The 23240-nt window shown below is 42.7% G+C and overlaps 1 protein-coding gene across 3 annotated transcripts in view; it reads right to left on the bottom strand.

Annotated features, from left to right (window-relative positions):
• mib1 (MIB E3 ubiquitin protein ligase 1) overlaps positions 1–23240 on the bottom strand; it is a 63746-nt gene that overhangs the window by 28976 nt on the left and 11530 nt on the right. For all 3 annotated transcript variants that reach the window (XM_059343744.1, XM_059343746.1, XM_059343747.1), the window contains exons 4-12: positions 22409–22513; positions 21292–21358; positions 20422–20626; positions 19764–19947; positions 18285–18429; positions 18026–18159; positions 17072–17179; positions 16717–16914; positions 16433–16584 (exon numbers count right to left, since the gene is read on the bottom strand). In XM_059343744.1, the coding sequence (XP_059199727.1) occupies positions 16433–16584; positions 16717–16914; positions 17072–17179; positions 18026–18159; positions 18285–18429; positions 19764–19947; positions 20422–20626; positions 21292–21358; positions 22409–22513 (1298 nt within the window). The remainder of the gene's footprint in view (positions 1–16432; positions 16585–16716; positions 16915–17071; positions 17180–18025; positions 18160–18284; positions 18430–19763; positions 19948–20421; positions 20627–21291; positions 21359–22408; positions 22514–23240) is intronic.

Below are 23240 nucleotides of genomic sequence, written 5' to 3'. Positions count from 1 at the left end.
AATTGATCTCTACTCGTTATTCAACATTTTATAAAATGCCTAAAAAACACCACAGATGAAACAGGATTATAGAAACGCTAGGGTGAGGGTGAATGCTATACTGCAATTTCTTTTTAAATTGCACTTAATTTATATTAGTAAATATAACCACAGGAAATTAATAGCTTTAATTATCAAAGTTTCTACAAGAAACTTGTAATCAGATCTAATTAATGCATCGCCCCCATAAACACATACAAACACAATGTATCTTCTGAACGATATAAAGCATCATTAAAACATGCAAATTGTTGATCTCACACCAATCTACTTCATTATTATCGTTTGTAATTTAAATGGATATGTCTTAAGCAGTACTCTAGAGGGAACAACACGTCCCGCCCTTTCATCCAGTGAAAGAAAGCACATCCATTAGTCGACCCTTTTCTTATTGATCGATTAACTGCTCAGCTAAACATTCAGCCCTGCGCTATTCATCATGGCGGGAAGATGTAAGCCGTGCTGCTGAGTTTCAGGGGCAGATGGGATGTCGGGATGTAATTGAGATTAAACTGGTGGGTTGGGTGGCTGGAACAGGCAGGGTGGAGACCCACTGAGGGGGATACACAAAACACACAAGGAAAGTATTGTCGGTGGAGTTAGTTAGAAACATTAACCAGCTGAGTAGGGAATGAATGCTCACCCATCAACTTCAGATGCACGTGTACAGTAAGTACATGAATTGTATTTCTACACAAACTGCATGAAAAGTTCCACTATGTTGGACTTAAGGCCGGCTGGAACATTCAATTTTAAGTGGTGTGTAAACGTAGAGACTGCAGGGCTATAACAGGTGGACATTCACAGTTGCCATTTATATAGCTGCAATTCTGCATTTTGATTGGCCATGTAAGGTCAAGTTTTGAGCAGACACATTAGCTTGGAATCCATTTTGCCTTGCAAATGGTCAATTCTTGTAAAAGCCGTAAAGATAATGTAATCGAAAAGCTATAAATTGCAGTGACAATACATTAATTAAATTGCACACTTAAATCTATGCAGAATTATATCCGCCGTGAAGAAGGCCTGAGATATAACAGAGAGTGGGGGCAGAATGACTGGGAGCTTGTTAAAAGGCTTATCAAATCAAGGAACAGAGAATTGCGTGACATTTTTCTGGCTCATGAAAATACACTTTGACAAATGTACACACTGTATTCAGGGTGTTTGTGAGTTTTCACAATCTCATTCATTACAACTGAAATGCCACAGTCTGGTTTCCATACGATTACGTTAAAGAGCATATTGGTGGGTGTGAAAAAGCATTGGCTTACACCTCTTGGGGCGTTTCTGCAGTTAAAATGCAGGTGGGGTAAGAAAGAGGACTTGTGTGCCATCATTGAGGTATAAGAGGATAAGACGAGAGAGTGAAAAAGATAGGAGGGCATAGAGGACATTGCTTCTGTGCAGTATAGATGTGCCCCATGATGAGACCAACTAATTAAACAGATTCTTCAGTGGCCGCGCCTCGGGAAAGCTTGAAAAAGACACTTGAAAATTAATGAGAGCTCAAAAAGGAGAGAAAGCAGCCCAAACTTTTCAGTGCCTCTGAGGTGAGGTTGCCACTTGTCTCCCTGCATTGCCAAAAGCTGTACAAATAAATTAATAAATAGAAAATCACAATAATATTTCCTGCTGTCTAACACACTCCACGCTTCTCTGCACTACACGTTTACCCTTTCCCTCTCCTCCCTTCCTCGGATATGCAGTTATTCTAAGTATAGAGGTGAGCAGACGGAAGCTCTACCATAAGCAGCGTGTTCCAGCTCTATTTAAAAAGAAGAATGATAGAGACTTAGGGGGTGGGGGGGTCAAAAGGACACAGAGAGTGAGGGGGTGGTATCAGACGAGGCGGTGGAGTTGGTGGTGAAGGATGTAACGCAGGGGAGGAGGGGGGAAAAAGAATCAAGAATATACAAGTGGAAGCACGAGAGACCACTTTATTTGGAGCTACTAAAAATAGCGCAGCAAATGGTAGCAGGGGCTAGCTGGCCTAACGCTCCTCTCTCCTTCCAGGCCGGTGGAATCGATAGGCAGGGAGTCGTAGGGGAGGCTTCCCGGAGCCTGTGGCCAACAGTTGCTGTGGGGGGATATGGAAGGGAGAAAGGGTGGGTGGGGGGTGAAGCAAGGAGAGGAGCAGAGTGGAGTAGAGCGGAGCGGAGCAGGAACTATTTTTTGCACTGCTTGACTAAATATGGTCAGGGAGGTGGTGAGACAAGACACAGGAGCAGCCCGGCAACAGGGGCCGAGGCATGCTTCAAATGCTTGGCTTCCCACAAAGTGCTAACCGTTCAGCTTAGCCCTCCGCACTGTGGGGTAGGAAGCCGTCGGCTGGCTGACCTCATGTCCCTAATTTGCTGCCACTGTGTTCTTCCTGCGCTCTCTGCCCTCCAAACTGCAGCAGCATCTCTATTTGATCTTAGCCTCGTAAAAAGGTGACCCTGGAGACGCACTATCAAGAATGCATAAGCTGCATATTGAATACTGACAAAGAAAAAAATGTAAACTCCAAAAATACCAAAAAGATATTGTAATATCCTCCGTCTCTCATCCCTGACAATGGTAATCAAATTTGCATGGATCGCGAGGGACTATTAAAAGTACAGCTGTCTTCTACTGCAGAGGCACAGCCACCGCTTTTTTTTTTCTCTCTCTCTCTCTCTCTTTTTTTTTTTAAATACCTCCATCACAATTCAGCTCTCAAACATTCAGTAAACTCCCTCTTCTAAGCTGCTGTATAAAGTTCCACTGAATAATAAAGGCGCATTTTAGGAGCAGAATAAAGCTCTGGGGTTGTGTGTGTGTCGATGGAATAAGAAAAAAGGCAGGGTGGGAGGACGGTTGGTACACTTTCTGCCTCCTGCACCGACCAGGGCATCCTCCCAGCTCTCTCCCTCAGAATGCACATGATGGAGAGGAGAGTGCTGCAGATTTTTTTCACCCCTCCTTCTCCCCCTCTTTTCTCTCTGCATCCCCTTTTTTTCAAATGGCAGCTCTTCATGTCAGCTCTACGTCTTCCTCTTCTAAAGGTATGACTTGTGTTTGTATGGGAATGTGTGTGTGTGTGTGTCTGTGTGTGTGTGTGTCTGTGTGTGTGTGTGTGTGTGTGTGTGTGTGCCCGCTTTCTCTCCTTTCCCCCTCCTCCCCTCCCTGACTCTGGCACTCAACCCGCCCGCCACCACCCCTCCTCCCCCCAATCATAGAAGCTGATTCAGCGAGTCAGGCGTGCACCCGGCACACACGATGGCTGCAGCAGCTGGAGCGCTCTCTAGGTCATTATGGCTCTCTTCACTACGGGAAGAGGAGGAGAGGAGGGGAGGAGAGGAGGAGCAGCTCAGATAAGAAACTGATCTGACAGGTAATATATGCTCTTCCTTCGCTTTCGGACGGAGTTTACCCCTGACGGGCCCTGACGTCTCCTGTCCTGTCTCTTCCCTCTCTCTTCTTGGGATGCGATCAGTTATTAACCGCATGGTTTGCCTGTGAGTCGCGTAGTCGAAAGGGGGAGTGGAATGCACTGTTCTGCAGCAGCAGCAGCAATGGGACAGTACTTAACCAGAGACCACCTTTGGGCTTTTTTTTCTCTTCTCTTGTTCCCCTTGTCTTAAAAGAAGGAAAGAAATAAAGGCTTTATAAAAAGAAAAAAGTATGGAGAGGAAGAGGATGCAAGAGGAGGAGGAACAGGGAAAAGGGAGGCTGGGGAGTTGCTATGGTCCACATGGATTTTAGCCCTGTTTTTTTTTTTTTTGCACTCTCCACTCTATCTCTCTCATCTTGTTCTTTCTCCCTCCCTCCCTTTCTTGTCTTGCACTCTCTCTCTCTCTCTCTCTCTCTCTCTCTCTCTCTCTCCCCCTCTCTTGTGTTCCTGGCACTGGCCGGACATGCTGCAGCAGCAGAGCTCTTTGGCTCATTAGGCTTCATGGTTGCAGCCCTGCCGCTATCTAATGACGGACTCGTTAACTCAGACCTGCACTGGTGTGGAGAGACATTCCCTTATGCACAATTCGCCCTCTGCGTCCGACAGCTTCCAAGATGTTTTTGTCACCGTGACTAAGGATACTATAATTACTTGGACTTTTAATGTGTTATTCTTTTGTTGTCTTTTTTTAATATCTTTTTGGTTATTTTTTCTTTTTTTTTGGTGGTCTTACCAGATCACTTTTCAATTTAACTGAGGGGCGGGGGAGGTCACTGGCATTCTTAATTGATGGGAGGTAAGTTTGAGGACATGTCACACTTTTAAGTCCAAGGTTGGCTGATTGGGGCGGAAGGATGGAATGTGGCGACCAGAGGGATGACGAAGCATCAGAATAATGAACAGCGGGCAGGTCGGGAGTGCTGAACGGGGGGAAAAGCGGATTGACAGCACACAGCTGTGAGAAGTGTATTAACACAGATGTGGGGGGGGGTGGAGGGTATATTGGGCAGCAATGGTTGGCTGAGTAGATGTGTGTCACCGGCTGAACCCACAGCACTTTGGGTAGTAACCCAGTTTCTTCTCTCTCTCTCCGTACCGGATTGCTATAGGCTAGGCAGGGCATGCAGGGCACACAGTACTGCAGTGCTATCGCCCAAACCAGAACAGACACAACAACCAGCGGGCTAAATCGCTGGTTAACGTTCCCCAACCTTCATTCCGCTGTGTGTAGGAAGGAATTTCACCCCCTCTCTCTCCTATTTGCTCACCCTCTCGGGTGGCTGTGACATTTCCTAAACAGGACGTCACACCTTTAGGACCAGGCTCATCCACCAACTGTCACCTCCAGTTCAACCTCCCCTCATTGCTATTCCAGGCCCTTCCACTGCAAAAACATTGCACCAATTTTTCCCCATTTATTCAGTTCTCTGCCAGCAAGTCTCCAAATTCAAAGCTAAGCTAGTATTTCCTAATCCGTTTTTTCGTTTTACACCCACTGCCTGAGCACCCAGCCTGCTGGCTACCTAAGTGTGGTTGGAGGCAGTGTCGACTTGTGGAATGTGTTGGTCTGGGGCAAAGATTCATTAGAGACTTGCTGAACAATTCTCGCCACCATGCAAATGGTTATTGATCTGTTCCACCCCCTCCACAATAGAACACTAGGTTTCTCTGTAAACACAGACAGGTGAGGTTTGATCAGAGGGAAAGGGAAGTGATAGAAGATGACTATAAAAACAGGGATCTATGTGTGGAAGAGAGAGAACAAGGTACAGAGAGAGAGGGAGAGAGGGGGTGGGTGGGGGTGGGGGTGCTGGGTGGGGGTATAGCCAGGACCAATCCACAAGTGCTGAGTGGGCATTAGCGCCTTCATGTGACCTATGGCCTGCCTCTGCGCCTAAAGCCCAAATCCTGTTCACAATAGCTTCCTGTTCCACTTGGATCACCCTCGTTTTCAAACATCAGCAAGCGCTCCAGCTAGCCACTGGGGACGTTGCTGACACTAGAGAGACTAGAGGGGTGGGGGGTGTGGGGGACAGGCAGGAGCTACATACTGGTAAAAGTGAGAGGTACGAAAGGAGAAAGGATGTAGAAAGTGGGGGTGAAATAGGAGAACGAGGTGGTGGTGAGGGAGGCAGCCTGAAAGAGAAGTGGGAGGAGAGAAGTGAAAATGTTTAGTATGTCAGCGGGGCCAATCAGCTTATAGGTGCACCCGTGCTCCCAGGACACACGGTTCAGAGGAGATGATCATCATACAAGACAAGGTGCACACAGAGGCACCTTATACCATGGACTTCCTATCAAGGAGAGAACTCTTCCCTTCTCTGCTGCTGTTTTTTCCCCCCAACCCCTTAATCTACCTCAACATTTTTTTTTCCTGGAAAGAAAAAAAGGCCACCATCTAACTGCAGTAAAAAAAAAAAAGAAAAGAAAAGAAAGGAGCTGTATTCCTCCTCCTGGTTTCTCCCAGTTGTCTGGAGGACAGCAGGGGTCACCGGGACAGTCGACTATGGTATGGACTGCAAAACTTCTGTTATGTTCAGGGGCGGGGGGACTGGCTGTTCAGCCTTACATGGCAACCAAAGGAAAGCCTTGAGTGTTGAACTGAATTTACACTCAAAGTCACCTTACGGTGCAGACTACCATACTTGGGAGAGAGAACGGTGAGGAAAAATGTTCTGCTCATAACTTCCTGACCTTGGCGAAAGGTGAGACATTTTCATAACTAAGATTACCTCCTTGGTGTACATACTTCTTTATGTACCCATATGAACATATGATAGCTATGGAATGTAAAGAAGTATGTATTCTTGGTGAGGTGCAAGTCCTCGTTCTGGGAAAAATTATGTTGGACAGCAGTGTCTAAGGATTTGTTCGTCTTTTGCAGATTGCTAATATGACTGTGATCATGGTGTGAGGTAAAATAACAGGCAAAGTATAGACAGGGGGAGAGGGGGAGGGAGAGAGAGAGAGAGGGGGAAAAGATAGTGTATGAATGTGAGTGGTAAGGCTCATACATTAGCTATACTGTCTCTGGGCAGTCTCACTGCAGCAATATTCGCTGTAGGGAACTTACTGCTTGCTAAAACTGGCTGACTTAGCCAATAAAAACCTCTCATCCAAGACATGCCAACAATTCATTGGACAATTATGTAAGTTAGCATAAAATGATAGCAATCATGTTTTAAGCTTGCTCTGTCAGCAGTGTGTGTTTTGCGCACTACTTTAGGCACCTACACCAACTACGGGCAAACAGTCGCCTTGTGACATCGCCATAAAAACAGGGCCTCCTTTCATTATTGGGCGATTTTACTGCATTACAGCCCTTGAAATTCAGCCAGCTGCAACTTAGAACCAACTTCAGCAAGCAGTGAGTGGTATGCTGCTGGAGCTGCTCCTGACCATTAATACCATAATCTTTTTCAGTGCTCCCACATGGCTCAAGGGTGAAAGAAAGCAAGGTGAATTAAACCAAAACTGTGCCATTGTTGCTGGCTTTTTTTTTTTTTTTTAAACATGCAACTGAAAGAGCAGGAAATAGTTGCTGAGGAGGCAAAATGAAGAGGGACTGAGGTTGCTGCTGCTGCTGCCACAAGCTGGCTCTATCCTACTGCTGTATCATATGGCTTCCGTGTTTAACAATCTTGTGTGTTTAACTATGGCTGCCCTCCCTTTATGTCGCTGCCCTTATCCGCACCCCCACCCCACATCAACCCGGCTGCCCCCGTGCTCCCCTCCCTTCCCCTGATTCCTGCTCTCATTGTTCACGTTTGCTATGCTTGCCAAATGCTTTGCTGGGCTGCATGGCAGTCAGATTAGACCATCAAAAAGTGACAATGCAGGATCAGAGTCAACTCTGGCCTGTCAGCTGATTCCGATTGTTGACTGCTTCAAACAAATAAAGGCAACAGAATATGGACAGAGGCACAGAGAGAAATGCAGCGAGGGGGGAGGTGGGGAGCCATTTGCATGGCGAGCTATTCATATCTAGCACTTTCACCTATTCTGACCCCTCTGTAGCCTGGGCTTGGATCATAGACCATCCCTGTACCAGTTTTAGCACAGGTTAACCTCTCTTTAAACCCTTTTAATGTAGATACGCTGCTCTACTAAAGGTAATTCTTTCCACTGCATTTTTGCACCATCATAGTTATTATTATCATAATAATTATTTAAGGCTCAAGAATACTGAGTATAATTGAACAATTGTACACTGCTTACAGAAAACCCTAGATTAAACCCTAAAACTAAAACACAAACAATATCTGCATATCTTCACAAAATTAGATTTATTTTCCTTAATTACGATGTTGTTAGATGCCGCAGGCTGGGATATATCCGTGCCAAAAATGTCTGCAGTGAAGCAATGAGAAGGTGTACGTATGCCACTGTAGTACGACAGCTCTGTTCTAATGTAATGCAAGACACTTCATTCTGAACTGATTAATATGCTAAGTGTTGGGCTGGCTTACTCTATTCTCCTCCTTTCTATGAAAGACACTCTACATTCATTTTACATGCTTTTACAGACAATGGTTAAAAAATACTGAGGTCATGAATGAAAAACAGTTTGTGGCGTATAATTTCCTTTTTTCCTCCAATCAAGTTGGATTTGATGTATAAAAGATATAACAAAAGTCATATTCAAAGATATTTTTTAAATATTATTTTAACTTTAAGGGAGCATCCGAATTAAGGTGTATTTTTAGGCTTCAATTCTTTAATTTTCTTCCACCATTCAGCCCCATCTGAATGATATTCTGCCTAGCTCTGGTTCCTGTCAAGACATCAGAGGCGTGTAGGCGTGCATGGCTTGCACTGCATGTTTCTCCCAGGCCCTCAATAGCAACGACCTGCTCTCTGAGTGACAAACACAGCAGATGCTGACATTATCAAATGCTCAGTGCCTGTCGTCCCTCCCTGCTTTTGCCCTGTTATGGCCCTTAGACGAGGTGAGTAGCCTGGCCACCTGACTCTGACTGACTGAGAGACTGCGTGTGTGTAAGTGAGCAAGCATGGATGTGCATGTGTATGTTACAAATAGACTTGCATCTGGTGTGCCAAATCAAGCTGGCCCTATATTGACCTCCATCCTGTCTACAAGCAGTGCCGTATATCACTCAGCTGTCGCTGGCCACTCTGAGAACCTCATTTGCGGCTTGGCACAAAAGTCAATAATTATAACAGCTGACCTATGTTTCATATTTCCCTTACAAAATAGTGTCAAAGGAACATTTATAACGATTAATGATAATGGAAGTTGAAATAAGGCCAAATAAATGTCACTTAGCTGTATATTAATGCAAAGATCGAGCTACAAATACTGCAGCAGTGAGATTAAAACAGAAAAAAACAGCTATGCATGGCTAAAATATGGGAATGTTTGATGTTGCTCTATTAGTAGGAATAGTTTATTGAGCTTATGATTGACTACCATAAGCTTTAGGCAATCATAAACAATCATAATCAAAGTTCTTTATATAAGTGCAACTGTGATCATTTTTGTATGAGCTGGGGGAGAGATTTTTAGTAAAAAATGTACTACTGTAGAGCCCTGAAGAAGACATAAAATAATCTGCCCTCAGTCACTGTTCAAACAGTACCCTCTACACTACAAATCAGTCTCTAGGTCTTAAATGACTAGTTTAAATTAATGTTGTGACTTGACACCCCAGAGTGCTGCTGTAGGAGCATGAGTGAGAGAGCTTGTGTATGTGGCTATGCCTCTGCATTTGTCTGTTGGCCGTCTCGGTGACCGCAGCGGCAGCGTGCTTGCAGCAGGGCCCATCTGTCAGAGCCTGTAATTGCTTCATGACTCCAGGACATTTGACTCAAGTGCACTGCCACAGATTATTATTATCCTTTTCTCAGGGAACAATTTTTCTCACTCTTTGGGAGGGGGCAAGCATAAAACTTAAAAAGATAGCGAGGAGGATAAATAGACTGCCTGGGAGGCAGCAAAGGAGAAAGTTAGGTAAGGTTGATCAACTGTACCTATGTGCTATTGGTGTGGTGGTAAATGGGGTGCAGTGTGCTAAATGTAATGTGTGTCACGCAGAGTAGGTGAAGGTGAACAGGCAGGAGAAAAAGCAGGAAAAGAGAAGGAGCATTGTCTGTTTCAACTAGTGGGTGAACAAGGTGTGAGCCCAATGTTTAAATGTAACATGGCTTTTCTCTGCTCAGTGTTTCTTTGGCTCTTTTTGGATTAAACTTTATTGCGGTAGAGCCTTTGAGGCAGCTCACTTCACTTCACAGCAGTTCCCAGTCCACCTCTGAAACAGTGATTCCACAATGCTTTGCTAAAGCTGGTAAAATGGAACCAAATCACCTCTTGAATGGATTTGGTCCCCTTCAACCAGCTGTAGCTATGCTTTGATGACTACAGGAGCTCCTTTTTTGCTGTGATGCCTTCAACACAATCACTGACAGTGGCAGCGGGCCACTTCTTGATGATGACTGGCTTATGGCTTTCCTCTACCAACAACATCTGGAGTGTTCGGTAATTGTCATGTTCAATGCTAAATCTGTTTCATCTTTCACTAATAAAGAAACCAATCACAGCTTCAAAACTTTGGTATGGTCCAATTTCATGACTTGAGTGTTACCTCTCTGCCTCTGACGGGATTGATATTCCAACCACAGTATCAATGGCTGTTTCAAAAATAGCAGGGGGTGGATGTGCAGCATGCGCTATTTCAGAAACACTGCACTCACATGTCTGTACGGCTGTCTTGCTAAGACACCTCCTAAACTGACTGTCAGTGGATGCTAACAGTCAATTACTCTGTGGGTGGGAATAGGCAAAAGAAAAAAAAGGAAAAGGAGACAGCCAATACAGCTCAGCAGGGGTACAATGGCATTGTAAAGAGATCTAAAAAAAGAGATAAGACAATAAAATAGCAAGAAATAATAATAAAAAAGGGGCTAAATATAGTGGTTTAGAGGCTGTACAATGCACACAACTCTTTGGCCTCCTTCTCCTGAAGCCTCCTGCAGTGATGTTGGATAAGATGGGGTAGATGAGAGCCAGATGCTAGAGGACAGGAGCTGCACGCACAAATCACAGGAGCAAACCGCTCGCAAACAGTTACAGTCTCACACATTTGCTCACTGTTACAGCAGAACAGACAAGCAGATCAAACCAAACTCCCTTCTCACTGTGTCTCCTCCTGACCACCCGCCTTTTCTTTTCTCTCTCTCATTTCTTTTGCCTTCCGAATTTGGAGCTTAAACTGACCTTATCTTAAAAAATATGCAACATCTCCACAAAAACATTCCTAAATTGTGTGTTCCAAAACTCATCTAAAAGCTGTAATTTTATCGTTTTTTCTCTCATTACTCAAGCTGATTTCAGGATGCGGGTATAGCGTAGTGTACAAATGATTTATTAAATTCATTGCAAATAGCACTGTATTTTTTCATTTCTTTTGAATTTAAAGTGTTTTCCATTGGACCAATAACCATGAAATCTATTTGGGTAATGTAAGAGGCACAAGCTTATTCAATTACTGTAGTCTGACTTGATTAGCCTAGTCTGAAATGAGCAAGAGAGAGGGTGAAAAAGTCCTAATTCAATCAATGGCAGCCTTGAAGAACATGTGAATAAAGCGGCAAGCCCTTAGAAATGCAAACATTTGACCCATTTCGCAGATTTGTCTCCACAGGCCCACAACCCCTTTTTCTATCTAATTGTGATCTGTTACAATACTGCCATTATGCTGCTTCCTATTAGTACTGACAATATATCGGAAATAGTGCATTTTGGAGCAAAGTGTGAATGATTGCAGGGTATTCGATTACCATATGGGGTTTGCCTGTATGTTGCCATATCAAAAGTAAGCTGAGCACTATATGAGAAAAGGAGGAGGGCAAATATTACAAGGAGGTGACACGTAAAAGGGTACAGACCGCTGCTGCAGGGCTTGTTTGGAGCCCGTTTATGAGTCATGGGCTATTAATCGTATTGTTTACAGTATTCTAGCAGCTACTGGCTTCTCGCGGCCCGAGGGAAAGACACAGAGAGGAGCCAGGCTCCCCTTGCAGGCTCGGGCTGCGGTAAACACATACGGGGAGAAAACACAACATGGATGTCCGGGGAAAATCCTTTCCTCGACACGTTATTACTAGTTATAACAGCACTTTCAATTTAGTAGCAATTGTAAAAGTTAACAACTAGATCTAATTTATGAGGAAATGCCTTCACACTCTGTAGCGGTGTGCGTGTGAGTAATGAACGAGGTGAAATATAGTAAAACTCCACAGTTAATGCCGCACCCCTGTTGGTAGGCTTGATTTGTCTCTGAATTTGAAAGATTCATCCGTCACCCACAGGGTTCTTCCTGTGAGTCTTCCTCAATCTTCTTTGCACCGCTGGAAGATCCCCCCGCACTCTTAAAACACCCAGGCACATAACACACATTACACACACAAACACCAGGGACTCTGACACTCTCTCTACTTGAGTCCAAAAGCTAACATTTGATGTTGATAACTTACATCACTTATAAAGAGAAAGCCTAGCAGAACACAAAGTGGAAGCCATTCCCCCCCCCCTCCGTTTTACAGGAATATAATTATAAGAATTTTGCTGAGAAATTAGACTTGCTTAAGCCGTTTATGCCAAGACGTTCTGTGCCGGTGCTCGATCTAAGCACAAGGAGGAAGCGTGGACCTACTATCAGGAAGCAATAATAACATCAATCATTAACTCGAGGGGCTTCACATCATATCATTCATCCAAGGGGCTTCCGATCAACTTCTAACTCGGAGCACTTCTTCATGACAATCATCGAAGGCACTTCTTTGAAATATGATTCAATGGTAGGAATTCCTCTAAGCACTCAATCGAAACAACTGCCTCTCCACTAAAAACACACCAGACAAGGTACTTTCATTTCAACCTAGGGAGAGATTTTCGAGGGCTTTAGGACTTGTGGACTGTCTCCCCGATATTGCAGGAGCTCGAGCGTGAAATAAAAGTAAATGGGCAGACTGGAGAAGGCGACATATATCTTCGTTTCTCTGAAGGCAAGGGGACAGAGCATGGACTGAAGCAAGCGACACGCACACACAACACAACACGAGCCGTGATACAGAAAATACCGTACCCAAGCACTTCTCGCCGCTAAATCAATGAGTCCTAGGGCAGACCGGCTTTCTGCTACTTTACTGTTTGAATCCTGGTTTACATAGACACATTACACAGCCATTGCATTTTAATATTTATAATGCAAGCAATTTTGTTTACACTCTGCTGGTTCGTGACCTTTCCAAAATAAGTTTACTATTATTCATTAAAGTTTAAAAGCTGTGCAATAAAAGACAACACAGTAGTCCTGTAATATTTTTCCCTCAGGGGCTACAAAGTCAGACTGGGACTGATGCTGACCATATGGCCAATTTTGTGTGTTGTGTGTGGTTTTTATATATTTCTTTGTCATCTATTGGGTGTCATTTATATAAGATTTAACATGTTAATTAATACGATAGACCCATATCTGTATAATTATATTTAATGATACAATTTCAGGGATCATCAGCTCTGGAAGGAGCTGTTGAAGAGGATCAGTCAAAATAACACACATTATTATTGATTTATTATTACTTGAGTTATTTACACTGTGTGCCTTTCTGCACATTTGTTGCTGTTCATACTTTTTTTTGTTTTGTTAATTTTATCTTTTATCTCTGTCTAGTTAATACCGATTCTGTCTTTTTAAAAGCCCTGTATTTTCTTTAAAATGGGGTTCATACATATTTTAACATTAACATTTCCAGACTCTCCAAGCCTTTATCATCACATCTAATTCTACAGCAAACAATGCATATTAACACTTTTTTAAATTTTACCAACAGTTTATATTAAATTTGATTTTATGCTTTGATCATGATTATTTAATGCTCAAATATTATTAGAGGAGGGATCAACAGAGGATTTATCTAGCTTTTAGCTAGCTTAGCTCGTCTGGTGAGATACACCAACTAACCAACAAACAAATATGATAAAGGGAATGCTTCATTTTAAATATTTAAAGACATTTGGTTTATATGAGGGGCTGTGTAGATGGAGCACTAGATAATGTTGAAAATCGAGCATTTTACATGTTGTTTTTTTTTAAACTTATTTTCAGAATTAAGCATATTCTTAACATTGAATATATAATGTTTAAATTAAACATTTTCTAAACTTTCCATGACAAATCCACCCACAGTGTATATGTATCTATTACAATATAAATTCAAATGCAGATTAACCAACCGACAATTGACTTTAGCCTGTTTCATGTTATATACAGTTATTCTAAATGTCTAAAGTCAAACTGCAAATCAAACAGCCAGCTAGTGTACCACACAGGAAACAGGCACTGGCTTCAGACAATCTCCTCTGCAGTTTGCCAGAGGTGGAGGGCCGGGGCTGGCTGAGCTTGTGGCAGGTGGCAGGTGTTCCACTGCCCTCTGACCTCAATTCTATTTGTCCTCATGCCAAACGAATGAATGCCAGTGAAGGAGAATGTTTAGCCTGGGATAACCGCGCTCAAGTGCAACCATACACGTACACACCGAGAGCACTCAGTGCAGGAAGCAGCCGTTAACTTTTCGCTCCAGTCTATAGCACTGACCCTGTAACATCAATGTCCATCAATTTAAAACAGACCCCAGATGATCAACCTGATACAGACAGCAGTCTCACTGAGCCATCTTTGATATGCTCATCGTTGAGACACAAGAATAAAGCAGCCAAAGAGTGGAGCAGTAACCTACTACAGCTACAAATAGCTACGGCCAAGGACAAGGCAAGCTGCTGCTGCTGCTGCTGCTGCTGCAGCACGGGCTGGCCGCTTCAGGCCAGCCTCTGCTCACAACACACGGTGACGGACCAGCATAATAGTAAAAAGAAACAACAAATGAACTTCAAGGGCTATTAACTACACTAATAAAAAAAAGTCAATGCAAGACAGATGCTTTCAAGGCCTCAAAGGTAGTCTAATGTCAATTTGAGACCATACCATCTGTTGGGGAGATGGATAAAGCCTGTAGGCTGCTTCAGACTTCAATCAATGTCAAACTAAATTGAGATCCCAAAGTAAATTTTACAGTAGAATAAAATGTGATCGGTGAGGTAGTGAAATTACACTTCTTTTAGGTTTATTGGCTTCAAACTACTTTAAAGTTGAAGTGGAATCTGTGGAAGAATTTCTAATATCCACATAAAGTGGTTGATTTATTTTAGATTTAATACCATTTTAAACTTTTGAAGACATAAGACAGCAGTAGTGTATGATATAACACTTTTAATCTATTTGGGAGATAGTGGGGGAAAAAAATATCTGTGACTTTGCTCTATAGGTTTTGCATAGTTGAACTGAACCTCACAACCTGCCAGCAGGTTTAAAAACATGTTTTATTTTAGTAATATTTGCCACAATTACATTATTTATTACAGGCAGAAATTGTAACAGAAATCATTGTTGGATTTTCAAATTTTCTACAGTCCTTGAACTCATGTTAGGGGGAATGCTTCAGTCAGGAATAGAATTAGAATTATTGTAATATATATATATATATACATATATATATATATATATATATATATATATATGTGTGTGTGTGTGTGTGTGTGTGTGTGTGTGTGTGTGTGTAAATTAAATTTTTGGTTATAAAAAAGTTAATATTTCAATTTGTACAGCATGTGAAGTCACAATTTCTGTCCAATATTGGTAAAAAAAAATCCTTTTTTTCCCATCAAATAAAATAAATAATATATATAAATAAATAGGTCATAAAATAAATATTTATTTTATTATGATTTATTCAATACACCTGTGTTATACTGCACACATGACATTTTTTATTTTCCCCTACTTCTAGCCATGATTGTGCTGTTTCCATGGAGGTGTAAGACTTATATGCTGCAGTGAAAAACAAGGCCACACTGAGTAAAATCTGACAGGATGTGCCTCAGTAGGATCCTCTGTCAGTAATCAAGATTTGTTTTTGTTGTCAATGCCTGGACCTAGCCTGTCTCCTAGTTTAGACATGTAGGTGGTGAGCACACATTTTTCATTCCAACAGAGGATGATTAAGTAACGGATTAGTAGTAACAGATTAGTGATTCTGCCACTGTGGGCCTCTGTCCGCTGGCTGATAAGAGGTAAAACATGAAGTCAAGTGCCTGTAATTCTGACTAATATGTTTTAAAGGTTTGATGCTGCTTAATCAAAACAATGGGCCTTAATGAGAGAATCACTTGTAAGAACAGATTCATTCATAAGTGCCTGGTACAAATGATTCAGGAGAACATGCCACATTCACCACTTTTGTCATATTTTGAATTTACAAACAGGATTTATGAGTTGTCCAGACCAGTCAAGTGCAGTTCTTTCACTAATGGATTGTATGTTTCATCCCCCTGAAGCAAACGTAAGTTAGCAAATCCTAGAGAAATTATCAATCATAAAGCAAGACAAAATTAAGATAAGAGTTTGAATGTGTTCTTGCAGGAGGCCCAATGCTCTAAAACATCTTTTTATTTTTTTAAATCAAAACTGTTTCTGCTGCTGAATATTGAGCACCAAATTATGCAACAGTTGAGTTATTATTTAATACCCAAGTCTAAATAATCCAAACAGCATGAGCACTAAAAACCCTTTGTGGTATAAAAGTTACACACTCAATCTAACACTTATCTGGTGCCCTTTCATCTCCAGGCAGCACCTTTTTTACTGCACTGTGAACTCCAATTCCAATGCTGAATCATTCAGAAAAAAAATGTGTGTGGATTTCCGAAATATATAAGGCTTTTTAAGGTAAGAGTTTAGGGATTCACCATGACTGTATCTAATCTACTGAAAGCATTCGACCGCCATTCATTGCGATCCTAAGGATACTATTTCCACAGATTCCACTTAAACGCACCCTGACCCCTTGTAGACACCAAATAGGTGTGACAGCTGGTGGGAGCAGAACAGTGTGTCATACCTCGGGTTTCCTCGCAGGGCCGCATGATGCAAGGCATTGAAGCCGTTATTGTTGGTGATGGTGACATCAGCACCAGCCTCCAGCAGCACTGACAGCATGTCATCTCTCTTCTTGCTTATGGCATCATGCAGGGGTGTGTCCCCCTCTGAATCCTAAAAGGGAAACATTGAGTTACTCGCTACACTCATACTAATCTGTGATTCAAACGCTGCCTTAAACCTCTCTAGACTCCACTGTGTCACAAAGCATTTCTCAATACGTAAATAAGTCGCAGTGATTGATACCTGAAGGCTGGGGTGGCAGCCGAAGTCCAGCAGGGTTTTGACCACCTGCAGGTGTCCCTTGTTGACAGCTATGTGTAATGGAGTCTGCCTTCGCTTGTTCCTGGCATTCAAGTCAGCACCGCCCCTCTGCAGCACCTCAATGACAGAGCCCTCATCACCAAAGGCTGCGTGGTGCACTGCCCGGTCTCCGTCTTTGTCCTGTTTACAGTGACACACCCACATAATGACTCAGTGTTATATCTGCGAGTAGATTTTTTTTTTTTTATCTACACAGTGAAATGTACTTAAATGTGTTAATTTTGCTTTGTGAGACGTATGGATAAGAAAAGAAAGAAAGGTTTCAAATTTGACCAACCTCAGCTTCCAGGTCTACGTTGTGTTTAAGCAGCAGCTTTAGGACATCCACGTGACCGTTCTGACTGGCTGCCTGCATCGCAGTGTGTCCAGCACACTGTCCATTCACCTGTCAACATACAAGAGTGAGAATATGGGTGCATGGCAATGTCATGCTTCATGTTTAGATGTGCATCGACTGAATTAGCTTGGGCTAAGAGATTGGTGAGGGTGTGTTTAAGCGTGTGTACGTGTGGATGTGCATGCACGTCTGTGTGCGCATGTTTCATCACCAACTGCAGCACTGCAAAAACTCAGAGCATAAATATTAATGTGGACTCCTTTGGGAGTCTCGAGACGTCTCTTGTCCTGGCAGGCGGATCACTTGGCCAAGCTCAGTGTGCTCAGCTTTAAGCAAATAATTCCACTGAAAGGCAGTAGGGCATCTGGCCAGCCTTCACCACTGACACACACACACACTCATTCACTCTCTCTTGCTCTCTGAGTGAGGACAGTATTGCAGACTTGACGTAACCAGCTCTCATAACCTATCCAGGACACAGGCTTCTGTCCTGTGGCAAGCGGGTGTGTTTTTTTTTTCCTGGGCTGCAGCCTGTTTCAGAATGCAATCTGCAGCCGTATGAGGTTTGCAGATCTCAGCTCGATTTTAAGAGTGAATCGGGTCTGTGCTGCAGTGCACACCAATGCTCCTTGGTGCCTCCTCTGGGCCCAGCCTTAATGCTTTTCAGATTGAGAGAGGTGCAGGAGTGGGAGGATCTCAGAGCCCTTTCCTGGGAGACCTCAGCCTCCTCAATATACTGAGAGCAGAGCAGAGCACAGCCAGGGATATAGCAGCTCCAATTATCAATGTACTCAGATGCTTTGTAAATAATCAATTGCGAAATTACATGGTGTTCATCAAAAACCGGGCTAGAAATCCAGCAGCTTCATACCAATATACTATAAGATTACTTACATCCACATCAGGTCTCTTAAGGATGTCCTCCACCTTAGCCAGGTCCCCATTGGCTGCTGCCTTGACCAGCTCCTCATTAATGTCTCCGGACTCTTGTGTCTCAAACAGTTTTTTCAGCAATTGAGAGAGACGCTCTGGTGAACAGGAGGGGGGAAAAAGTAGAAAGAGAGTGCGTGTAAGTGTCAGAGAACAGGGAGCAGTGAAGACAAAGAACGAAGATGACACTCTTTCTGTGTCAGTAGTGCATGTTCATACACACCTCCAGAGGCGTTGCTGACAGCAGAGCCAGAGGGGGCAATCTTGGTGACAGCGGCGGGATTGTACGTCCAAGAAGTTCCACAAACCTCGACCTTCAGGTCACTGTCAGAGTAGATCTGCTGCACACGGCCCACCTTGCCAAGGGTCTGTTGGTAAATGTTGCGACAAACTCATTAGTATATGGACGACTGTTGTCTTTGGGCTATATTCTGTGTAACGGAGCCTGTAAGTGGCAGAGGAAAGATGGAGAGAGATTGTTAGAAAGAGCAAAAAATGAGGGAGTGAGGGGAAGGATAAAGAGGAGAAAATAGCAGCGCAACAAAGCAATTTTCCTACACGGAGCAGAAACAAAGCTTGTTGCAAAAATAAAACCTGACAGAAAAAAACGAAATATTACAGATTTAAGTCATGTTCTCATTATTCAGAGGACATTTACTTGCACGGGCAAGAAAATGGATATAAAAGAAAGAAAGCCTTCTCCTGGCTAGACTATTCTTCATCTAAACAGGCAATACAGAGAGGACAGAGCAAAATGCTTTCCAATTTTGAATCATATCATCTCGATCTTGGCTATATGAGAAAGAGGCACTCTGAGTCTGTCGAGCCGGGTCTAGGGCTGTCCTGGAGGATGCCATCAATAACGGGGACTGCTGCAGCAGAAGCAGCAGCGGGCGACAAACAGCCGTGGTTAGTGATCAAAGCTACAACCCATCTCAGGGTTTTAAGGCTCATTAGCTGCTGAGGGGGGCCAGTTTGGCAGGGACAAGTGGCATATTGGAAGAGACTGGCGTTACATAACCCAGGGCGTATTGGGCAGGAATGAACAAACTTCATAATAAGAGAAGAACAAAGTCGCGTTGAGACGGAAAAAAGATAAATACAAAAACATTGGCAACAACACAGCAACAGAGTGATTTGAGGGGAGGAATCGTGTCTCTTCATGTTAGTAATACTGCAACATTTCTTTCTTTAAAGGGGATGAAACTTACACACAGCTAGATGAATTTAGCCTTATTTATAGAAGCATCAGGCATATAAATTGTGTATTTGTGATACATTTCAAATTTCCATCTTAAAAATGCCTGGTGCAGCAATGATTTTCTCACATTTTCAAGTACCACTCAGAACAGATTTTTCTTGTTGGGCTTAAATGAAACTATCCACTGGAGTGTAGTTTAGATTGTAAGATGTTTTGTCACTCACACAACTTCTCAGTTCAGTACATTTCATGTTGCATTAACCAGACAATCTCTGAATGCATTAGCTAACAGTCTGATGATGATAGAGAGATAGAGATTACTACCCAGATAAATTAAATACTTTTGCACAACCTTCTAAAAATCATCCCACAAAAATTTTTTGGAACATTTTGGAAAACCAATCCCTCATGTAAAATTTCTATAGCTATTTAACCGAAGAAGCCTCCCCTGAGGATGATTAAATTTGCACAAATGTGTGTGAACATCTTTCAGACTCTTACAGGTAACATCGCCTCTGCCCACTCTCCATGGCCTCTTTGTAGCAACTTTATACGGTCGATGTCATAGCAAATCTGGACCAGGTCTCCCACCAGGAACTGGGAGCTGCCTCCTTCTGCCCCGGCTGCTACCTCCCCGCTGCGTACCACATTGGCCTTTGTCAGCACTGCTGGGTTGAACGTCCATCTGAGGATACAGAAATTAATGCATTCAAACAACTCAGACTAATTCACTCACAATTCCTGAAATATGATCCTGGACGAGGTATAGGTTCTGAGCAGTGACGTGGATTATTTGGGGATTAAAAAAGTAATATAAATTAAAATGCATAAAGGAAAAATAAATATTCAATGTCAGATGAGATAACATGCTTATGAATTCTAAATGTTGACTGAAAATGAGCTGTAAAGGTGCTCTTTTTAATCATATTTGGCAGCAAATTGACCACTGGCTTTTAGAGTCTCTTCTCTCAAGTGTTACAACGCATAATTTCATCTTGTAATGAAGATGTGAGTAAGTGTTTGGTCGCTTTTGACTGAGCCGAGGTGAAGAGGGTTATATAAAACTCAATTCATGAGAAACTATGGTGATGAGGTGCAGTTTCATTGGCTCCACTCATTAGCAGCCAATAACTCTGAGCCAGTCCATGTAGACACTGACCTGTTCCCGCTGGGGTACTGAACCACAATATCGTGATCTTCATCAATGCCGCATACTGTTCCGGTGGTGGTGAGCGTCTCAAACATGCCATCAGTCCAGCCGCCATGGCCATGTTGGAGGGACTGAACAATCTCTAGGTCTAGGTCGATGTTGACCAGGTCTCCAATTTGGAGGCCGCCAGGATTTCTGTTGCCATTCTGCTCACCTGGGAGATGAAGGTAAAGTTAAGTCTATTCAGTTAGGTCTTCTTTTCTGAGATTTTATTTGTTTTGTTGCATTTTAGTTTGTTTTATTCTCTGTGTTTTAAAGAGTGATATATCAATAAACCTTTTAATATTATTACTATTAATATTAACATTTGAATAACTAAAAGTGGGTATAAAACTGCTTTAATTTTGCACATCAAATCTGCAACTGACTTAAAACAGAAGCATGGAGAGAAAAATAAGAAGAAAACTTTAGGGCAATAGATTCAGATAAATCTGTGGAGGAGGGGGGAAAATCACTACAAAACTTTCTAAGCATATAGCAAATTTGTAAAACACAGATAAGGCATCACTAGAAGCACTGCCCATCAAAAGTGCTGCTATTTATAAATAATGACTTTTCAATTCCTAATGAGGTGATTCTGCTGCAGTGTTTTATCCAGAGACAATTCATTCCTGGAATGCTTGGAATGCTCCAACTGCATGACCCGAGCCTGTATTCGGCTTTTGCAGCCAGGTGATTATGTGGTGCTGCCATCTAGTGGCCAAACAGAAAGAACTACAAGTGAAACTACCCTAATGCCCTTGAATTCACTGCACCAGAACGATAGGTGAGAGAATTGCTGCAATAATGACGGTGGACATAGATCACAGGCGTACTTACCTAAGACGGGACAGTGGTCTCTGTAAAAAGAGCCTCCTTTGGCATCTTGGACACATTTCAGATCCGACTGAGTGAGAAAAGAGGGAAGGGGGTTAGATAATTACCCAGAGTAATTCCATTAGAGGAGGGGCACAGTGATTATGAATAATGAAAAAGAGAATTTACACACTCGAAGCTGTCGTGTCAGTGTAGTTGCAGAGAATACCAACAACGTCAGTGCCCTAAGGGTACGGCAGGACAATGAAACACTACATTGCTACAGAGAGAAGGCATCGTATCATTTGTGATGACTCAGATGCGCAGCCACTGTGGCAGAGTTAGAGGGCAGAGATGATTGTGAGGCAGAGCAAACATTCCTCTGAACTGATGGAACACTTAAGTCCTGAGTACAACAAGTCCCAACAAATTAATAACTCAAGTCTATCCTGCTGCATCCAGCCAGCAAGACACTTTTGATCTTATGATGCTTTGAGCACAAAGCCAACATTACTGTAACGGAATAAGGTGTTGGCCTTCAATGCTGCATTTTGAACATACTCTAATGTGCAGTCCCTTTGTAGCTATTAGCAGGATTTGATCAATGTATTAAAAAGAAACAAAGTCAACATAAAACAGTCAAGTTGGGGGGTCGAATCCATGATTTACTTAATCCAGAGGCAGATGCCATCTACTTTCCTATCAGCCTATTAAAATAACAAAGGACAAATCTGTTATGCAACCGAGACACCCGATTGGCCTCTTTCGTAAAAAGGCACGGGCAGCTTCCACCAATGAGGAAGACACTTTTCATTTGAGACGCGTGTGTAGCTGTGCCTGCCACAACCCCAAGAGAATGCCCCCCCTCCTCTAAAGTTGACCTCCATGTTCACTCTCTCCCCCTAAAAAGCTGCAAGAACAGCTTGCCTTTATCATGCAGATACCTTCCCCTTCCAGCTGCCTGTACAATAGCGCCTTACTCATGCTGGCTGCGTGGCTCGCACAAAGGCCTGGCAGCAAAAGAAAGAGCCTCAGCCCCGCGGTCAAACACAAAAGCCACCTGACAGCTGATCTTTTGTGGGACTCTGTGTGTATGCAAGTGAGTGACTGAGCGCGAGGGTCAGCCTGGAAGTTTGCTCACCATTCCCTCAAAGCCAACTCTGTACAGGTTCTTGGCCCCATTGTCCCACAGTACGTAGGCTGCGCTGTGAGGGCTGGCGGCACTCCAGTCCTGGATCTCCGTCACCTGTGGAGGAGGAGGAGGAGGAGGAGGAGGAGGAGGAGGAGGGATGAGATGAGAAAGACAGATAAGGACACATTGAAGGCAGATTGTTTTGCGGTTTAACGCTAATTTCATGATAATTTCAGTGTGAAAAAAGTATTGACCGGCTGTAAATGAAAATAAAGGTTTTGGCTTTCTGCATGTGAAAATATAATATTAACCAGAAAGGGATCATTTTCTCAGTGGGAGCTCTGAAGTTGGTGTTTTTCATCTTAAAAGCCTTCAATAAGAGCGAATATGATACTTTATTGATCTCAGTAGGGATATTATCTTTTCAAAGTGAAGGTCAGAGTGAAGGTTAAACAACAGAGGAGCAACCATGCAAGAATTAAGGGCCTAGTTTAATGACAAGGAGGTTTCTGCTGACACAAGTTCAACTTGGGCTCCTCTAGTTGAAGAACGACTTTTAGCCATGTCCAGGTCACCAATTCATAGGGCTGATTTAAATGCTTCAAAGCTTTGACTGTTGGCCACTGGTAGTCCATGTCCAAAAGAGTATCAGAATGCATACACATATACATATATATATATATATATATATATATATATATATATATATATATATATATATATATATATATATATATATATATATATATATATACATATATATATATATATATATATATATATTAGGGTTGTCACAATAATAAAATTCAATACAGATACTCAGGAAAATATTCGATATTCG

This window comes from Centropristis striata, chromosome 11, assembly GCF_030273125.1.
Source record: "Centropristis striata isolate RG_2023a ecotype Rhode Island chromosome 11, C.striata_1.0, whole genome shotgun sequence".
NCBI lineage: Eukaryota > Metazoa > Chordata > Actinopteri > Perciformes > Serranidae > Centropristis > Centropristis striata.
The sequence above is the reverse complement of the archived record's forward strand: the minus strand, read 5'-3'. Positions and strand labels throughout refer to the sequence as shown.